General features: G+C 39.3%; 1 protein-coding gene across 3 annotated transcripts in view; it reads right to left on the bottom strand.

The window, feature by feature from the left end:
* Positions 1-168: 168 nt before the first annotated feature.
* The window catches only part of FSD1L (fibronectin type III and SPRY domain containing 1 like), a 33,841-nt gene continuing 12,222 nt past the window's right edge, over positions 169-21,787 (bottom strand). Inside the window, exons 6-14 of one of the 3 annotated variants that reach the window (XM_087742383.1) lie at positions 20,054-20,175; positions 15,874-16,083; positions 15,442-15,540; positions 13,565-13,691; positions 10,899-10,931; positions 7,110-7,207; positions 6,389-6,640; positions 5,971-6,059; positions 169-4,192 (exon numbers count right to left, since the gene is read on the bottom strand). In XM_087742383.1, coding sequence (XP_087598509.1) covers positions 4,073-4,192; positions 5,971-6,059; positions 6,389-6,640; positions 7,110-7,207; positions 10,899-10,931; positions 13,565-13,691; positions 15,442-15,540; positions 15,874-16,083; positions 20,054-20,175 — 1,150 coding nt within the window. In that variant the 3' untranslated portion in view covers positions 169-4,072. The remainder of the gene's footprint in view (positions 4,193-5,970; positions 6,060-6,388; positions 6,641-7,109; positions 7,208-10,898; positions 10,932-13,564; positions 13,692-15,441; positions 15,541-15,873; positions 16,084-20,053; positions 20,176-21,787) is intronic. The other 2 variants (XM_087742381.1, XM_087742382.1) reach the window with 2 other exon arrangements.

Genomic DNA, 21,787 nt, shown 5'->3' with positions numbered 1-21,787 from the left:
CAGGGCCCAGGGGCGAAGCTCTGGCAGGGGTCCCTGAGGGGCGGGCCCCGCACCGGACCGGCGCTGCAGGCCGATGCACGGCGGCGGCGGGGGCAGCGGGCCGCGGAGCATCGCCCCTGCCCAGCCTGGGGCCGAGGCGGGGAGGGAGAGCCCCCCCCCCCCCCCCCCCCCCCCCCCCGCGGCGTCCCCTGCCAGCTGGGCCGCGGGAGCCGCCCCGTTCAAGCGAGGCGGGGGCGGCAACGACCCAGAGAACTCGCTGCCGCTGTCTGCCAAACCACGTATCACCTTCGTAACCTGTGATCCGCACCAGCCTAAAACACAGTATAAAGCAAGTCGGATGTTCTTCCTGAGGGAACCAGTTAAGTGTCCCCGGTCCTAACATGAAACGACAGCAACATGGGAGAGTGCAAGGCGGGGGGGGGGGGAACACGATTGGTACGTTAACCTCTACGCTTTCTGCTTAGAGGATGGCTGAAGAAACAAACCTGTCACCCTCCGCCATCCGTATTTGGTATTTGGAGAAGCACCGATCACCTTGGATGCTTTTAAATCATCCTTTCTGAAATCAACATCCCTTGTTGCAGTTCATACAGCTTTCCACAGAAACAATGAAAGCTACAGTCTTCTGATGTATTAAGAACTTAAGGGAAACCTTCAGTTCCTCACAAGTTATTCTGAAGTTATTTTAACTACCAGTAATCAGTACTTTTAAAAAAAGTAACAAAAAAAAAAATCTCATTTTGGTCATACAGAAAAAAATTCTTGTCTAGCCACCAAACAGCATCAACTCCAGAGCAGGCAGGCTCAGAGAGGATTAAAGTCACCAGGCATATTAATACATACTGTTAACTACAGGGCAAAACTACAGACCTTCAGCAGGTCTAATCCATTGCGAAAGAACAACCTCTCCAATCCCTGAAGTAGATTCCCCTGGGAAAAAGTAACTTCACAGGCTGCATGCATCCCCCTCTAGCTGCACAAACAGTGCACCAACTGCAACAAAGTATCACCAATATACCGGTACCGGACAGACACTAGCTCAGAAAAGAGTCCAAAAAAAAAATCTAAAGTGCTTAAGGCAATTCTTCATATCCCCATTTACTAAAAACAATTGGACTAGCTGTTAGCAGCAAAAATTTGACATCTGTGCAAACTATTATATAACAAATTCATCCTTTAAGGGTAAAAAGTCACATGTTAAGTTCATCTAGGACATCAGTTAAACTAAAACTTGCAAGTCACAAGTCACAGTATCAAATACTTCAAGCTTTCCTCTAAGTGTTAAAGAAAAATTACATTTTTACATTGTGCATATCAAATTTACCTTGCAGGTTGCACTACATCTTGCTAAAAAACCTTCATAATTTAAATGCTCTTATGTAGGGTTGGAGATTACTCATGGTTCTTTCTCACTATGCATTAACTTACTGTAAACATTCCCTTTCTTTCCAAAAAGGGAAATTTAAACAGGAGCTGCAGCTGAGCACCCAAGATCAAGCCGACGACTGGGCAGTGTGAGCAGGTACTAGCCTATTTCGATGTCTGTTTACCACAGCCATTCAATACAACAAGTCTCGGAACAAGACGCATCTGCCTTAACCCTCCTCTCTCTGTACAGCACCAGGGTCCAAGCGTGCAAGTCTCACTCCCTCACATACCACTGAATTCATAGCAGCTGAGACCCTAGAACTCCCAGTCAGGTGTTCACTGCAGTAAAAAGGAAAGAAATGAAGAAGAAATATTTAAGATTACTACACAGACATAACAACATTTGTAGATAATGTGTGAAACAGATTCAGACACTGTTCATTTAAGAACCATGTCACCTTCCGCTTTCAAGACCCAAAACACTAAACTGGCAGAGGAAGGTACAGTTAAACTGGGAATTGTTTTGCACATTCCTCTACAAGAGATTACAGCTGGCTTTGTTCACAATGCAAATATTTAGAGATGCTCAAGTTCCAGATATGAAATGAACATTAAGGGCTCAACTGTCCTGTCAACATCATATTTCTCAAGAGAAACAAAACTTTCTAGAGCAGGTATTGAAATTAAGAAGAAAAATTTAAGTTTTACACCAAACGTCATAACCAGTTGATTACGAGTTATTTCAAGGAATTTCTCCTCCTCTTGAGAAATCTTGATGGACATAAAGGACCCATTGATACTAACAAGATTTAACATGATTAGATGGTCATGTTTTTACAGACTAAAAGATACACAGAAGAAAAATTACCATGGCCCTGTAGGAAAGGAGCCAACTTATTATGGACCCTATCAGCATGAATTTGAAACAGTTTTCAGGTGATATTAGGAAAAAATCTTCAGTTAGGAAACAGTTGATTCATATGTGTATCTGAAAATTATATCTAGGCTCCTGGACTTGATTAGAGGGAAGAAAGCAGATTTAAACAGTCTGTAATACACAAGTCATTCTCATTGAAAAGTTGAGATTTTCCGTGAAGAATATAACATGATTTTTTTTAGTTCTCCCACTACTATGAATCATTCTACTATTGTTACTAAGCTTCCAACTAGGAGTTATGATGATGGAACACCCAGGCTCAACAACTTCTTTTGATTTGTGGATGGAAGCATATTACTGCAGATCCAGAAGCAGATCATGTGTTAGCTGGCAAAGCATTTGCTCACTCTCCGCTTTTTTCCTTGCCCTTAAAAAAGGGGAAGGCATTAAGCTGAATGCTATAAAGACATCCTTTAGAATATGATCCTCTGAAAGCCAGTCTCATAGCCACATGTACATGACATATGGTACAAGCTAGCAAGTTGAGAGTGGGATGCTATATATATATAAGCTACATTTCTGCTGGATAAAGAAATCATGTAATTTTTAGACTTCTCTGGTTATCCAGAAAGTTCCAGGAATTCTCACTAGGGTAGTCAAAACAGATAGCAAAAGTTCATGCCTGGGCTCAGAGGGTACTGCCCTATGACCAGGAATTTACTGCTGCTTCCGCTGAAAGCCAGCTTCGATATTGACACAGGTGTTTGAGAAAGTCTTAGCCAGCCTTGAAGCTGGCTTGAGAAAAAGCTGAAAGATGTTCTAGCAATAGCCCCATACCTCTTCTCCAGGCAGATGCATTTGAACTGAAGCTCTCACACCCTTGCTCCCAGTCTCAGCTGCACTGCAGCTCTGCTATCAACAAAGACGCAATTTGTCATTTGCATCTGATGAACAATGTGAATTGCTGATTATCAGAATCCAATTGGAATAATGCCACAAAACTGGAAAGCCAAGAGATGACCCAAAATTAAGAGCTTCTGAGAGAGCAGTACCATGCTGTAGTTTTTTAAAAAGCTTTGGATTTTTGGTTCTGAACCTCTTATCTGAAATACTTTCTAGCTCAATGGCTGGCTATCGCAATGCATCTTCATTAAGGACATAAGAATGTTTTTAAATACCTGTAAATGTTTACATTTTCTGTAATTTGTGATTAACAGGAGCCGAACTCTAAATATGATATTTAAATGAGTTTCTCATGGGAAATAGGAGGATTTTGTATCAGAAAAAAAAAAAAAAATCAGACTGCTCTTACTCTTTCTTCATATCAGGCCTACGACTTGTAATATTGTTTTGAAATCATACTGCTGTGGTATTTTGCCAGGTTAGGCTAGCAAATCAATATTCTTTTGAAATGCATGTTTGATATCACAAGTTCTAATAGGAAGCCCAGTAATAATAAAATATATAGTCAAGTAATTCATGTCAGGAGAGCTAAGAAAATGGTATTTGTTATATTCTTCATAGAAAAATAATATTCATAACAAAATTAATATTCAAGCCCATAACAAAATGCTTAAATACAGTATTAGAAAAGTACATAGTTACAGCTCTTGATTTCTCCACTTATTTTTCAAATAGGCAACCCTTCAGTTTTCTGTCTGACATTTCTGTCTAACACTTCAGCCCCAAAACTTTGCACTATCAGTACCCAGGCTTTAAACAGCAGTAGATAGCAAACCCAGTTTAATCCAATGCTCACAAGCTTCTGTGAGTAGCAGCTACACAGAAAAAAAACCATTCAGCAATAGAAATGTTTAATAGATGTTACTAGGCAATATTGTTTAGGCTGCTTGTTGAACCGCTCAATCCATTGTCACTTTTCTGGAGCATTTTCACAGCACTTGGCACCTGCAACCCAGTACTCACTGTAAGTCCACCACACCAGATCTAAGGGAGGAAAAAAAAAAAAAAAATCAATATTCTGAACATTACGAAGCATCTACATCTCTCTTCTCCCATCCCACAATGGACGTAACACAAAACTTACGCTGCAGCTCGCTTGTTTTCTCACTTGCTCTCTAGTCACAGCACTCTGTAAAACATTCTAATCACACAGAAGCTAATTTTTAAGACCATAAAGTTTGAGATGCTTCACATACTATGCTTTATGACTCTAAGTTTATAAGCAAGTCTAAGATCTAATACTAAAAGATTTGATCCTAATAGGAAAACTTCTTTGAAGGCTGATGTGCTAGCAGCAAGTATTTAGGATGACAATATTCTCACTATGTGTCTGAAAGCAGTGCTTAGTTTTAGCATGGCAGAATTATGTCAATGTAAACATAGTACCAAAAAAAAAATTAAGTTTTGAGAAGCTTCAGGTGCTTCTCAAGTGCCACTGACCTCTATTCTACAACTGAGTTACATGAAATAATGTATCTCCATGTTTATGAATAAACTTGAGAGCTGTAATTAAGTAGCTTGTCATCTTTACTTCAACTGTTCAGGCTAACCCAAGGAGTGCCTATAAGACTGCTATCACTAAGTACTAGGGGCTGTGTGAGATACAGACTAATAGGTTGAGGTGTGGTAAGCATTTCCTTGGATGCCTTAGGAACTGACTTAATGAGTCAGCCTTAGCAATGCTAGAGGGATGACTAACACATGTATCCCAACTGTTCTGAATCTATTCCGTTCCCTGTATGTTGAACAGGATCAGTAAGGCAACTTGCTTAGTCACCTCCGAATAAATAGCTATTAAAAATCCCGACACCTATTGTCAGTACATCTAGCCAACAGTAGAAATTGCGAAAGGAATTCTGATACAAGTGAAAAATCAGGTGTTTGGAAATGCTAGATGTAAGGCTGCCTGGGCAAGTTACTACTTTTCCATTCCTCCTCCTTGCCCAAAAGAAGAATAACTTTATAAAGTGTGATTAGGCCAATTAAAAACTATCATGCTCTGTTTTCTATGGGCTAAGTTACAAGAGGCTAGAGATCAGTGTCTAGGCAGCTGAGTTGTCAGTATGAACTGGCATGCTAGCCTCCTCCAGATTCCTAAGTTTTCCTAGACCTATACCCTGCTCCCAAAGTATGATGCACTTCATGGCACCTTATAACACAGCTGAGGCCTCCAAGTCTATTTACTGAACAAATTACTTAAATCATTAAAGGAAAACCAATATGCAGTAACTAATCTTTTCCTGTGCACGTTTTTGCAAGGTTTGAGTCTTTAGAATTGCAGCAAGTTTTCACTGATTACCTTAGAGCCACAAAAAAAGTTATGCAGACCAGTGAAATGACTGGCAAGAAAATCCCACTGCGCTTTTAAAGATTTGAAAGCTAGAGTCTTGTGTCTCAGAGGGAAGCACCTGGTGGTGCTCGGTCTCATGACACCTCCTCTGACAGCTTGCAGCATCTTGGGCTCCCATCTGCATCAGTTCACACCAATTATTGTAGCAGGCTCATCAGCTACTGGAATGTGTATTAATTTACCCTGCAAAAGGTTAATGACTTTTATTTACACAGCTGAGACATCCAGGTGCAGAGTTCTCCTATTGCAGTGCAATTATAAGCACCACATGAAATCAAAAAAAGTTAAACATTTTTAAATATTATTAGTCAGCCAAAAACAGCGCTCCCATTTTCCTCCTTTAAAAAACAAGTAAGTCTTCAGTAAACTGAATTCAGTGCTAGAAACTGAACAAAATTTTATAGATACTGACCATGAAGCCTGGTAATAATGGCTGGGTAAACTTTGTTCTGAAGGTGTGTAACAGCTTCTTTGAGTTTGCATTATAAAATGCGAGCTGACCTAAGAGAGGCAGAAAACAAGTTGAAATACATGTTTAAATGCTACTGCTGTGCAACTTCTTATAAAATCGATTCTTTTCCAGGGAAAGGTTTCCAGAGCACATTAAATACAGTCCACATGACTAAAATTCTCAGTTAGTAGCTCTGTCACATAGATGAACCCAGGTCATTTGACATTACAAGCACTATTACACAAACAGCTCTGGGCCTTATTTTCATAAGAGACTCTGTTAGTCTGGAAGTAACATACTACTTTAGCCTTGTACTGCTTCAACTTGACAGGGATAGCTAACTAAGTTTTTAGGTAAATCTCATAAGATTATAATTTACCTCCATCAAAGTCGCAGTATACTCCTATTCTGTCTGGAACAGGTATATCTAGAGTCTTGGTTTTATTATTATGTTTTGCTGAAAATGTGGTTTGCAGCCAGTTGTTGACATGGATGCACCAGCTTGAATTAGTCTTTCCCAGCTGGTCAAACTTTCCCAGGTTTCTATACGTTACTCCCACGCTGTAGGATTTGCAGTCCTTCTGGGCTCTCACCTCCCAGTAATGCTGTCCACTTTCAATAGCAGTATCTCCTACCAAAAAAAGAAAATACATTTAGTTACTACAATTAAGGGTACCTTACAATGCTTGCTTCCTTATAGGAACCAGTGATGTCTTCCCTGTTTTATTTTAAGGTGAAGGCTTAGAAATACAAAAATCTGAACTACAAGGAACAAAAAAAATTAATGTACAAGAAAATAGAATATAGAATAGAATCAAACAGTTTTTACTTACCCTTATTGAGACAAGATACATTTAACATCGATTCACATTTAATAGCAGTGAATGTCAGTCACTAAGAGCTGTGTAATAAAGAGCTTCAACAAACTTAAAGACACTTGCTGTAGCACAGAATTTGGGTACTATATAGGCAAAACTACCTCTGCGCAGGACAGCATCAAGTACACAGCCTTGAACAATCACAAGTTTTCCCTCAAATTCTTACCTAATGTGCCCTTCCAAAGCATTACACTTGTAACAGAAGTAAAAAGTTCACCTTACCCAACACTGTGTATGATTCACCAGTAAAGTGATCTCTGCCGGCCCTGGGTAAGGATCTTGTGCTAACAGATGTCCTCTTTGGAGACGGTCCACCACTTCTAAGAAGAAATGAGCCATTCAAGATTAGGACACAATGACAGAAAGGCACACTCAAACAAGTTTTCCCAAGTCAATTAGGGTGCAATAAACATACATAAGCTATTGGAATGACGCATTAGTTCAGCTACTTAACACCTCTAACAGTACGCATGCACAAGAACTGAGAGAGAAGAGATGATAGCCAGAAAAAAAATACAAGACATTGTAACAAACAAGTTCAGAAGCAGCTGAGAAATTAAACAGGAGGAAAAAAAAGCAGATGTGTGGCACATGGTTTCAGTGAATGCCTGTATAAAAGTGTTTCGCCTATACTATGCAGAACCTTAGAAAACTCATGTTTCTGGTTTTCCACATGAGATTTCTAATAAGTCTTGTAGATCAACTACAACAATCAGATACGTATGAATACACTGCTGATATTCAATGCCAAAATGCCTAATTTTCACTAGAATGTAAATACCAGTGAATGGGAAAATAACATCAGTTATGTTAAAGGCAGGTTTTTCAGCACATGTATGGCTTGTGTAAGCAATAACTGAAATCGCAGGAAAAAGTATAACCCAATGAAGAGTGAAAGGAATAAAATTGTGGTAATTTTATTTCAAAATACACACACTGAAGATGATATAAAGCCCAAGAGTGTCGAATCTAAACACAATTTATACTAAAAAAGATGAAGTGAGACTTCCACAGTTTCATGTCTCACAGCTCTCCTCAAAAAAAGAAAAAAATCAAACACCAGAAGTACATTGAAGGGTGGGGATTTTATTTGTTTATGTTAACTCTATCAAACACTACAGAAAAGAAAATTGTGTCACAACACAATGTGCTGAGAAGCACACAGCAACTCCTCGACAATCATTATAAAACTTACGAGTCTAATCCCAATCAAGGAAGGCTTCGATTTTCTAATCATACTTTTCAAAAGCATTCCCAGGAGGCAATAGCAAAATAAATGAAGACACACTTTGCTCTGGAGAATATTCTAATGAGCAATCAGTTGCATAAAAGAATAATTTTAACCTAATGAGGTTTTCAAACATTTTACCTCAGTTATGCCCCCCAAAATAATTCCTAGCAATTTAACCATTAAACAAAACGAAGACTATTTGCAAATTACAGTGACTATTAAATTTCAGTAGCCAGGGAACCATGTCTGGTTATTGTTTTAAAGGTGATCAGTAGCAAAGGATTTTAACTCCTCAGAAATAGCTATGCAGTTTGAAGTTTAATTTCATTGACAAAAAATGTTAAAAGTACAAAATCAGTCTGTGAAATACACATGTGAGAAGTCATCTTCAAATCCTCATCCTCTGTAGTCTATCATAGATTAGCCTTAGCATTACTACACACAAAACAAAGTTTTCTCTCCAACTTTCCCTTCAGCTACCATTTGGTAAAGCTAATTGCTACTTAAATGTCCACTAATACAGTGAAGTTTAGCTCGTTTCCTTTCTGATTCATTCAACACTGATTTCAAGTTTTCTGGAATTGTTCTCAAATGCCATTTCATAAAGGGTTAGAAAATGTCCCTTTTGCCTAATACTTTCATTAAAATAAAGTCACATAGGAATCAAAAGCTGAGTGGTATTAAGCTGTCATACATATGTATGCTAGAATCTGTGGTTCATCTTCATGACTAAGTTTGGTTTATTCCAGTTACACAAGTCTACAAGAAATCACAATGAAAAGGTTGTCTACTTTAGCACTACCATTTTGCATATAAATTTGCCGGTACTGATCAGATGACAGCTACACTTCTAAACTGCTTCCAAGAGTTACATGAAGGGGGTAAGTGTATATCGTGCGAGTGCACCACATGAAATGCTTTTGAATTTTGTTAACATGGAGGAAGCTGTAATTTACTTACCAAAGAAAAAGGTAACAAGTGATAGCATGAAAAAAAAGCAAAGCCAAGAATTAAAGCATAATTTTGAGGGGAAGCATCACTCTGCAGAGTGCATCTTGCTTCAAGTACATCAAAGATCATTCACTCACACTTCCAATAAAAGCTGCTGAAATTTTCCTATTAGATTCAGTATAAATGAGTTATGCAGAAAGCAATGTGGCCATTTAGAGAATCATAAGAAAAATGCAGGTGCTTTGCTCGTATTTCCTCAGTTAGAAAGACATTTAAAGGTCCTCAATACCATTTATTTTGTTCAAGTCTTCTGTAAATGACCACCACTCAAAATCTAACAGCCTTTAACAGTTCAGACAACAACATGAAATATTTGGTATAAAAGTTTGAAAAAACAGTTTTGGTTTGTTTTGTTTGTTTGTTTCCCACCCCATGCTTAAGTCTCCCTTCCAACAGGTAAAGGAAGGAAATTTTATAGCAGAAAGTCTGTTTGGTGCCCATTTTCCAATACAGCAGTTTTCATTAGCTAGTATAGTAACTGATGCGTTTCTTCCACTATTCAGTGACCAGATATTCTCATCTTATGATTAGGATTGTTGCCTACAGCACTGCAGTTAGTCTCAGTTTTCTTATTCATTTCAGCAAATAAAACATATTCCAAGCAATACGTATTCTCTTTTGGAGAAGAAAGGTCAAGGAGAGATATCAGAAGTTATCCAGGGAGGGGTATCAGAAGTTACCCAGAGGCTGTTTTCTAGTCTAACAAATATGTTACAGATCATTTAGCATTTTATTGCCATCATGTCTTTCCAACCCTTGAAAGCTGCGCATTAGATGTTTAGAACAATTATACTGCAACTTTTTCCACCAGCTATGGAGGTAGCTTCAAATTTTCCCTCTAATGCAGAGAAACTCACACACATACTCTTAACAGAGAACAAAAGCCTCCTGCAAGAATCAAAGCTCATCTAAATCTCCTGCTAGAAACAGTCAGCCTGAGATGCAAAGTTGGACATGTGACCATGTCCTTCTACCAAAGCAAAGGCCAGAACTAGGGAAGTTCTTTACTGACAACTACAAAGAGAGACCAAGGTTTAAGACTCCCAGAGTTTGTTGAGCAGGTACCGATATCTCCAACACAGTTTTAAAACTTAGTTTAGCACAAGTTGATACGCTTTGTGTAGTAAGGCTATTGACGCTCAACAACTTCAAAAGCTTGTTTCACCAACACGAACTTTTCTTTACTGCTGACCACAAGCCAAACATATATCTACCTGATGGATGAATACAGAGGAGCAAAACCTAAAAGAAATCAGGAACTTGGGCATTTGTTTTGGTCCAGGTAGATGACATCTGTTGCTCTTCCCTCAACCACCAATGCTATAACCCCATTGTGGATCGCCACCAAATTTGTCAGGCACCATTTGCCCTTAGCGAAGCCATGCTGGCTGTCACCAATCACCTCATTTTATATATCATATCCTTATTTTAGATGTACTTTATATATATCTCCTTATTAATATATCTGTAAATAACAGGGATCTTTGTATCAAAACTAGAATACATAATGCTCTTCCAACCATTGCAAATCTGGTCTCCCACACACTGCAATGCATCCTTCCAGGAAGACTGTTTTCCAGTCACTGGAAAATATCTACATAATCTCTATGAATCCAAATTTAACTTCAAAATAATTTTTAAAAGCATATGTGTCCTGCTACTGATAAAGGCTATTAGATTTATTTCTCACTACATCAAGCAAAGTAAAGTAGCACAGACTCCCAACAAAATTAGGTGCTAGATCCTAGGAGTAAGAGGTATATTGTCACCTTCTATTGCTCTTCAGCAGAGGATTCTGGCCACTGTTGACAGAAATAAGTAGTCATTAAAGAACTGCTCTATTATTATAGAAGTTACCCCCGTCTTTAAGATGCCACTAAAACTTATTCTACCATGCTTCTGGCAGTATACGCCTATAGGGAAGATGTTTGTTCATAAATTATCTCAAGCAGGGATCTTCATACTGAAAAGCGCATGTTGAAAGTCAATTAATTGCCTTTGAGGAAGAAGTAGCCAGCTCTGTGGACAAGGCAACAGCAACAGACACTGTTCACACCTTGACTTTAGCAAGGCTTTTGACCCGTTCCCAAACCTCAAGAGGTGAGATACAAACTGGGTAGTGGGCCATAAGCTGTGTACAGAACCAGTTGAACACCAGGCTCAAGCTATGGATAGCGTTCTCCAGATGAGAGAACGCCACACAATAGGACAGGCTGGGGGACAACTAAGGGAAGAGCAATTCTGCAGAAAAGCAGTGGGTAGGTGACAACAGGTGGACAACAACAGTGGACAACACACTGCACTGTGCCCTTGTGGCAGAGGTGGCCAACCACATCCTGGGCTGTAGCAGTAAGACAGCAACCAGGAGGCCAAGGCAAGCAACTGCTCCTCTCAATTTGGCACTTGTCAGACTGAGCCTGAAGTCCTGCATCAAGGTCTGGCCTGCTCGGGACTATACACTGACATGCTAGAGCAAGTCCAGTGGAGGACCAGCAACACAATTAAGGGACTGGAGCACAGGAAGACAATTGGCTTTGCTCAGCCTCAGGAAGACAAGAGCTAGTTGTTGTCTTTAACAACGTTAACAGGAAGGTACACAGAAGATCGAGCAGCCTTTTCTGAGAGGGGTGCACACTGATAGCTGAGAGGCACCTGGTACTCATTGCACCACAGGAAATTCCAGTCAGATATCAGGATATTCCTCCTCTCCCATGAAGGTGTTCTGGAATAGAGGCCCAGCAAGTTACACGTTCTTCATCCCTGGATATAGTCAATGATCAGCCAGAGTAGACTGATCTAGTGATGTTCTTCCAACCATATTTATTCAGTGATTCTGAATAGCACAAAGCTAAGTGCCTAACACTCAACAATCTACCAAGAATTTTGTTGAAGTTGCTTAAGAGCTTTTCCTAGATTAAATTAGTTGGTAAATACATTTAGGGCTACCACCTTTACAAGAGTTATGTTCCACTATCCATTATCTTTTGCTACTGGTTTGTTTTACTGATACCTTTTCCTCACCAGTGACGGTTATGAGATAAATTCAGACACCACCTATAGTACCAATTTTATTTAATCTTACCTTTTTCAAAAAGACAAAGCAGCCAGCTCTTTCCTGACATTTTATAGTACGAAAGTTGTCTATTCACCAGTATTGACCTGCAACACTACTAAACATAGAATTACATTGGGTCGCTTGCTGACATTTACCTTATCTATTGTATTGGGTTTACGTGGCAAGGTTTTGGTAGTGGGGGGGGCTGCACAGGCGGCTTCTGTGAGAAGATGCCAGAAGCTGCCATTACGTCAGACAGAGCCAGTGACAGCCAGCTCCAAGATGGACCCGCTGCTGGCCAAAGCTGAACCACTCAGCGACTGTGGTAATGCCTCTGTGATAACATATTTAAGAAAGGGTAAAAAATGCTGTGCAGGAGCAGCTGGGAGAGAGAAATGAGAATATAGCCACCCTGCAGCCTGTGGAGGACCTCACATGGGAGCAGGTGGATGGGCCCTGAAGGAAGCTGCAGCCCATGAGAGCCCACGCTGGAGCAGGCTCCTGGCAGGACCTGTGGACCCGTGGAGAGAGGAGCCCACACTGGAGCAGGTTTGCTGGCAGGGCTTGTGACCCCATGTGGGACTGACACTGGAGCAGTCCATTCCTGAAGGTCTGTAGCCTGCAGAAAGGACCCATGCTGGAGCAGTCCATGAAGGACTGCAGTCTGTGGAAAGGACCCTACGCTGGAGTAGGGGAAGAATGTGAAGAGGAAGAAGCAGCAGAGACAACGCATCATGAATTCACTGCAACCCCCATTCCGCATCCTCCTGCACTGCTCAAGGGGAGGAGGTAGAGAAGTCGGGAGTTAAGTGGAGCCTGGGAAGAAGGGGGGGGGGGGGGGAAGGTATTTTAAGATTTCTTATTTCTCATTATCCTACTCTGACTTTTGATTGGTGATAAATTAATTTAAATTTCTCCAACTCAATTGTTTTGCCCATGACAGTAATTGCAAAGTGATCTCCCTGTCCTTATCTCGACCCATGAACCTTTCGTTGTATTTTCCCTGCCACTGTCCAGTTGAGGAGGGGAAGCAATAGAGCAGCTTGGTGGGCACCTTGTGGTGAGCCAAGGTCAACCCACCACATCTACAAGTTATTTCAGTACCTTGAATGATACCCTAACAAATGTATTTTAAAAATAACTAAATACCATTTAATGATTAGGACACATTTCTAACAGCTTCCATAAATAGCCTCCGCATCTGTGTGACATAGTAAGGGAAATAAGAAATTAAGATTTCTTCCAGAAAAAGATTTCTGAATGAAAATTCCTTTGGTGTCCCACTGTCCTCAAGTGCTTTAATTCCCCCTTGTCCTCTTCCCTTAACTGCCAGATGAGACATCCCAGACAACATAAGCATTTACAAAATAGAGTTCTCACCTGCTTTTATTTTCCTTCCCTTTTATTTTTTCTTGGCCTTTGCCTCCAGTAGGATCCCATTCAACATAGGTATCTTCAACTTTCAAGTTTAGATGAGATGAAGTACTGTCCAAACTGAACACAAATGCTGGTCAAGACAAAATGCAAAACAGTGAAATGGTATAATGCTCTCTTCCAACAGCAGCTATTCATAGAAAATGATAGAAGCAGCAGTAAGATTGTAGCAGAGTACTATTCGACTTAGTAGAAACATCAGCTTTTTAGTCTGATGCTTGTAATCAAGGTAAGGAGCCCTTTAAATAAAGCCCAACTATCTACCGTCAGTGCATAGGTTACATCAAAGTAAGTTTTTTCATCTTTATAATGCTGCAGTATCAGCAATTAAATTCAGCTAGTGTTTTCTGCCAGTTACAGCCTACTCCCTAGATCATTACAACCATGAATGATTTAAAAAGGTATGCTTATTTTCCGTACCTTGCAGCACTGATTCTCCAGCAAGGTGTTTATGATTAATAAGGACTGCAGACTTGGAGAACACTAAATTGACAGGGTAGCACATACAGGCAGACAGAGTTGAACTGTGAAGTCAACTGCAGAACAGTAGAGGACGCATGCAACTAGAAGAGACTTGGTACTTGGTGCAGCCAAGTCCTTCATTCAAGAAAACAAAACTAATATAACATGCCAAGTTCCCTAAAGATGTTTATTTACAGGATATTCTGTCAGCATCAGTATTACCATCAGATATTATAGTCTGATTCTGAAAGAAAGTGCATGTGAGATTTTAGTAGTTGAGAGCTCAACAGTACACAAGTCTAAAAAACAATAAGGTAAATGCATGGACAAGGATACTGAGTTTCTATGGGCTGATTATTAAAGAAAGTGAACTAAATGGTCACAGAAAAAATGAAAATAATACGGGAAGCATGATAACTGCCCAAACAATCAAAATCAGAATTATTTTTCTGGTACTGGAGTAAGGAATGTAAGTGGCTATTAAATGGATACTATATATCTGACAATGAGTGTTGCTTAAGAGTATTAAAATTGTTTTAGAAAAGTTACCAGAATGCCCATCAGCTCATTCAAATTCCATATAGCTTTGTTTTTATGAAGTAACATTCACAAGTAACAGAATTTATGTTTCAATTATCCAGTTCAGATCAGTCATTTTGCTCTTTACACTACAGACTTGGCTATAATTAAAGCCTCAGGATCATTACCTCCACCCACAATAGTTAAGACTTGTGTTCTGTCACAAAACATCACTTGCACGAAATTGTTCTTCTAGTTTATTTACAAAATGATGTTAGGAAGCCACCATCCTCAGACCAACTGATTTCTACCACAATGACTTAATAACGTTAGCAATTTGGAGCTCCCTATTTTTTGAATATTGACAGTGATTAGAATCTGCAGCTACCGAGTCAAAAATCCTTTTCAGCGCATTCTATTTACAGAAAGCTATTACCTGTCACATGCGAAGTACCAATAACCAGCCAACTACACCAGCTGTTTAGATGCCCTAACAGTCCTACTGATGCTAAGCCACAACGTATATCTTCTCTTGCTATATGTTGGTATGATGTAGCAGCACATAATACTGACAATCCACAGTTCAAAACAAGCAATGTCAAGCTCTGTTGAAGAAAGTTACATTAGTACCTCATTCTTAGTATCTGAGTGCTAAAAGTCCAGCTCTGTGCCAATAAGCTTCTTAATCCTTTACAGAAATGGTTGTTTTCCTTTTCACTTAGGAAACGTATTTCAGCAGTGCTCATGCAGAAGCAGACTTAACACACAAGTTCATATATGAAGACAGAACAGTAAGCGCAGAGTTTTCACTACATCTAAGGTTAGAGTCTTTCAAATTTTACCTTTGGTTTCCAGAGTCACAGGATCAGAGTATTCCCCTGCCACAGCTTTGTTGCAAGCTTGTACTCTAATGTTCATGTATTTTGTATCAAATTTCAGACCTAAAAAGGGAATGTTTAGAAGCTTGAATTGATATTAATTACTGACAATTTTTACAAGACTAAGATCTATTCCATGTAGCTGTCCTCCATTTATCTCAATCCGAAAAAAAAAAAGCATAAATATCAGTATGAACTTCATTTAAGACATGATTTTTTACAAAACCTTTTGACAAAAGTAAAAATAAAAGGCAGAGCCATTATTGTACAAAGCACCCAAGAGTAATGTGAAACAATGGAAGCTTCATTACGTACAGGAAAATGGGTATTTTGCAAAACTTCCAAGCATAAAAAGTTGTATCAATATTCTTAGTTTTGAAGTATAAAAACCTTTACCTGATAGTGTATATTCATTAGCTTTAATATAGTCTATCAGTTCCCAACGCTGTTCATCTTTTACTCGAGGAAGCCCATCGAAGTTGGTTTTCCTATACTCCAGTACAAAATGATCAATTCTGCTGTCTTCTTCAGGCATTCTCCACGATACTGTTATGCAGTTATCAGCAACCAGACATGCTGCTAGATCTATCTCTGGAGCTTTAGGGACTGCAGAAATACAAATATACAGATCAGTTTAAAGAAGAGAATGAATGGAATATTAATTTGTTCTCCTTGGATTTACAGAGTTCAGAAATTGCCCTTGGCCTGGTAACACTCATTCCTTTCAGAGGATCTATTCCATTAGCAAAGCACGATAGAAGACTAGGCATACTGTTTTCACTTAACATCCATTTTACAAAACAAGAAATACACATTAGCTCTAGAGTGAACATTTGCATCACATTTTCCAGATGTTTGTTGTGTCAGGAAGTTGGGGTGATCCCCTTCTGGAAGCAGTAAGAAGGACATGCTAGAGTAGAGTGGACTTACAATTATGAACCTACGTTTAGAATAACACTACACAGGAAGAACGTTAAGAAGCAAACTTTTATTTCTGAGTCTTTGGAAGGTAAGTACAGCTGCAGCCCTCAAACGGAATCACTTAAGTTTACTTCCACCACTACAGACAACTAACAGTGTAATAGTTTCCACTAGCCAGTCAGCAGTTACCTAGTTTTCTTTCCTGTTCATCCTGTGTCTTGAAAGAAGGGGAAAGAATTAAAGAATTCCTAAGATTCACTAAAGAAAAGACTGAAGTTTTGTTTATAGACAATAGAAGCCTATTTCTGTGAAATCAAAGAGCACTTAAGTCACTGGAAAATGTTTTTCAGAAGAAGGCATTTTCATACTCTTCATAGCGTTCAAAGTACATTCAAGGAAGACTTCTGCTGAAGGAACCGATAAAGATTTTTTATTGTTTGCAGTTTTTGGAGGAAGAATCTGCAAAAGCTCTTCCTTTGTTTCAGCATTCACAAAAGCTTGAAATAGATATAAAAGTGGCCTGCAAGTCAATGTATCAAGCAGGAACATCAAAAAAGTACAATACTCACGGATCTGTGGAACTGATAGATCTGCAGATTTTGTCAAAAATCATCCCTTTCCATAACACACAAGCCCTTAACTGCGTTGTTCTGTATAGTTATGTCCCAGTGACCAAGTCCTAATTACCTACAGGTTGCCTTTATGCAGCTGAAACAACTATTTCTTGAACATATTTTTGCTATGATTCCCCTCCACAACGACTGATGACAATCAGCATCACATTAATTATGGTTGAGTCATTTAGAGATCTGTAATTTTACCATCTAGATACAAACACCTCCAAGCTATAGCAGGTCCACTAGAAGCAGAAGGCCTTGTTTGCTTTATGCACACTACTTTACACCTTCCCACACCTTCTCTTCATGATCTGTTCAAATATTTTAACCTAGCACTATTGAAACACACCCTTTTACCCCTCACATCCCTGCAGTTTAAGCCAAGCAGGAATTACACTGAAATTGGTGGCATAGGTTTAAAATGCTTGAGAACAAAAAAGCAGCATAGAAGAGACCGAAAAGCAAAAGTATTCAAGTCTGTACTGGTTTTGGCTGGGATAGAGTTACATTTCTTCATAGAGACTTGTCCAGTGCTATGGTTTGGATTTGTGATGAAAACAGTTTTGATAAAGCAGGCTGGGGGTGCACAAGAAGCTGGGAGGGGACACAGCCAGGACAGCTGACCGCAACTGACCCAAGGCATATTCCACACCATATGACATCAGGCTCAGCATATATAGCTGGGGGAAGAAGAAGGAACAGAGGGACCTTCAGGGCAGTGACATTTTGTCTTGCCAATTAACTGTTACACATGATAAAGCCCTGCTTTCCTGGAGATGGCTAAACATCTGCCTGCCAATGGGAAGTAGCCAATGAATTCACTTATGTGCACAGCTTTTGCTTTACCTATTAAACTGTCTTTATCTCAACCCAAAAATTTTCTTCCCTTTACCCTTCTGATTCCCCCCATCCCACTGTGGCAGCGGGGAGTAAGCACACAGCTGTATGGTGCTTAGCTGCTCACCAGGGTTAAACCACAACAAATTCTCAACTGTTCATCACATGTATTTGCCATCAAATTTCAAAGTCATCCAACAATAACTTGAGAATAAGAACAGTAAGATCCCTTCTTAGACAAAAGAAAAAATTAAGATGAGGACAAGTATTTCAGAACATATACCTGTAAGCTTAGCTACCTCCCCCAATTATTTTTGTCATGGTATCAGATACCAGATAAAGAGTCTTCCATGTGTTTGGACTGACCAAGTCTTCAGCATAATTCTGGCAAGCAGTGTTCAAATGCCTGCATTACCACAACAACAAACCTGTTTTCAACTTCCCACACTAGGACAGTAGTATTTCCTGGTGTATGAAGGTCTATCAATGCTCAGTGCAATTTTGCCTGCAACAGTTTGAGCTATCAGTATTTGGTGTCCCAGTAATTTGATAGCTTGACACTACAGTAGAAGAAAGCAAGATTGATACACAGACAGTTAATTTTCCTGTTTACAAATCAAAGGCCCAAACAATTTCCCACATATTTGATAAGGAAAATACATGTATAAGACGGGTCATACTAAGTAATATCTTCACCTAGATATAAGACTTTGTTCATGCTTGCCTTTAGATCTTTACACTCCCATTCCTGTTAAACAGGTGCACTGTGATCAGCTTACCTACCTTGTTTCCTTATCTGTGAAATACAGAGCAACGATTGCCACCCAGAATCTAACCCAGCAGGCAGCTAAACGCCACACAGCTGTCTGCTCACTCCCCCCACAGTGGGATGGGGGAGAGAATCAGAAAAAAGGTAAAGCTTATGGGTTGAGATAAAGACAATTCAATAGGACAGAAAAAGAAGGGAAAATAATAATAATGATAAAAGAATATACAAAACAAGTGATGCACAATCCAATTGCACACCACCTGCTGACCAATGCCCAGCCAGTTCCCAAGCTGCGGCCCCGCCCCACCCCCCCCAGCCAACCTCCCGCAGTTTTTTGTTCAGCATGACATCATATGGTATGGAATATGCCTTTGGATCAGCTGTCCTGGCTGTGCCCCCTCCCAGCTTCTTGTGCACCTCCAGCCTCCTCGCTGGCAGGGCAGTATGAGAAGCTGAAAAGTCCTTGACTAGGGTAAACACTACTCAGCAACAACCAAGACATCAGTGTGTTATCAACATTGTTCTCATCCTAAATCAAAAACACAGCACTATACCAGCTACTAGGAAGAAAATTAACTCTATCCCAGCCAAAACCAGGACAGACTAAAAGGTGAATTTCTGCCTAGACATTGCTAGCTGACCACTAGGAATAATGTTCATTTACTACACCTGCTACCACATACTGTATCTCCAGCATACAAGATAAACAGGCAGAAATGTAAACTGATGCTGCCAAGTCTTTAACAGATTTGGATTAGTGACCGAGAGACAAAAGAATTTACATCCCTGCCAGGAGTATTCTTGTCAATATATTCTTGGTATCAGTCAAGGGCAAAGTGGTTTAAATAGGAAAGCACCATGAATAAAGAGACATGAAAGACATACAGTGGAATACTGCACCTAAGTTTACTTTTGAACAGTAACAAATAGGTGCATCAATACACCTTTTTGTATTATGGTAGTATCACTGCCCTAGTAGATTATACCTCTCTTGCATTTCAGACCATATCACCACTCTAAGTGACATATTAGGTTACAGTTCCATGCATAACACTACCGCAGGCAACTAGGACTTCAGAGTGTCAATAAGCATCAAGCTAGCAGGTGCAGTCTTGAGAAATTTAAGGTAACTTCAGGAAGTACAGAGGAACTGACAACTCAAGAAAAAACATGGTCTGGAAGACTCATTCTCACTTCTGAGATCAATGTTATTTTCTGAAATGCTATATTATGTAGATTTTGACACAATAGAACTAGAAAACTCTTTTACCCTCAAGGTATTCAGCTTAACATCCAATGAATAATAATGGATTTAGGTACTCTGAAAAATCTGCTCATTAGGGTGTAAGAGTTATGGTTTTGATTTGTTTGTTTTAAATATAGTAAGTTATTCAAGTAGGAACAAATTAAACTCACTACATACAGTTTTTACCTGGCAAAAACTTTACAGCCTGGAGCATGCGCCTTTCCAGAGCGAAGTCCACCATCAAATGAGTCATACTATCACTGACCTTTGGTTTCAGAGAGATGCGGAATGCTGAAGCCATTGTGACTCTAAAGTCAAGAAAGCAGCATTAGCAAAATGGATTTTGCATTGTTTAAGTTCTATAGCCATTTTCAAAAACAGCAATCAGATAATCTGTATCGTTAATGTCAAACTGTTAGCCAAAATACTGATCAAAGACCAGTTTTCTAGTAGAAAAGTGTTTACCATTTAGCACAGACTCCAAAACAGAAAGTTTTGCTAATGTCACTGTCTCAAAGAGAATACGGTGCTATGTCCCAATTGTTCCACATTGCTAGGCAAAGAAAGACTAGAAGTGACTACAGAAGAGCTTATATGTCTTTTACTAGTGAAAAAAACTTGGATAGGAGACAAAACTCACACATCACTTCACACAAAATCAGGAAGTATGAAAAATCTAAAGCACTGCAGAATCAGGAACATGTTTTATACACTTAGAAATTTGAAACTTAAACCTTTAGTTTAGAATGGTCCAAAGACTTTTCTGCTCGACAAGATCCATTCACTACCTCCAAAGTGCATTTTCACGTGTTAAATATTGCTCAGAAGGCATTTATAAATAGCAGTGAACAAGGTGAATATTCTGATTTCATATCTACCTCTGATCTTATCAGAGAATGAAGAACCATTTAAGTTGCAGACACTATATTGCTTTGGAACATGCAAGCATCAGATCAGTCTTACAAAATACACTGAAGCACAGCTCCCATTTCCACTTTTGAAATCTTAGCTCAGTCCTTATTCTGAATACTCCTAAGACACTCCTGTACTCCATTAACTACACCACCAAAAAAAAAGGAGGACAAGGCTCTTGTATAGGTTTGTCACTCTGAAGACATTAGGCCACACAGCAGAATTTGAATAATATTGATCCAGACAGCACACAGGTCCTAACTCCTCCTTTAAAAAAAATAAATTCTTAACTAGAAAGTAATATACACACCACAAAAGAAAGTCAACTGCAAACAGTTGTAACCAATTTACACCTACAGATCTGTGGCACCTTTACAACACCTAATAGCTCACAGGAAGTGATACACAGTAAGTACTTCACTAGTATGTAAGAGAGATTGTGTGCTAAATACAGGTACATTAAAGAATGGTGAAAAACAAAAAATTCAGGTAGTGAAGAAGGGGGAGGAAATACGAGGTTGAGTATTAAAGTTATAGGCATGTTGAGAGTGATAAGCATTACAATTTTGGGATATAGGACACATCATAAAAGATACAGGTCAACTGATTTCCCAAGACAGAGCTGACATTCTGAAATTCAGTATGGGCTGCTGAGCAGATTCCGCTGCTTGGCCAGATGGGTGGAGTAAATCTCTCCTTAAGGAAGAATAATCCTCTGATTAGCAGTAAGAGCACACCGAGTAGCCAGCTTCAGACAGCTTTTTAACTTCTGTTTAGGGACCGATCTTAGACAAGAGAACCATCCACAATTGGTTCAAAAGGATTAGATCACACAGCATTTCAAGAAACTAGAGTAATAGAATGCTTATTACAGATAAAAAGTATTAAGATTCCTATCACTGCCACTATCGCTCTGATTTGTTAAGGACACTAACTCTTTACCCTTGGAAAAGCAAAGATTAATTTGTCTAGCAATTACTCATTTTACACAAAACATGATAGAATTTA

The sequence above is a fragment of the Nipponia nippon genome, unplaced genomic scaffold, assembly GCF_047370975.1.
Source record: "Nipponia nippon isolate SJK-2023a ecotype South Korea unplaced genomic scaffold, ASM4737097v1 scaffold_8, whole genome shotgun sequence".
Lineage (NCBI taxonomy): Eukaryota > Metazoa > Chordata > Aves > Pelecaniformes > Threskiornithidae > Nipponia > Nipponia nippon.
The sequence above is the reverse complement of the archived record's forward strand: the minus strand, read 5'-3'. Positions and strand labels throughout refer to the sequence as shown.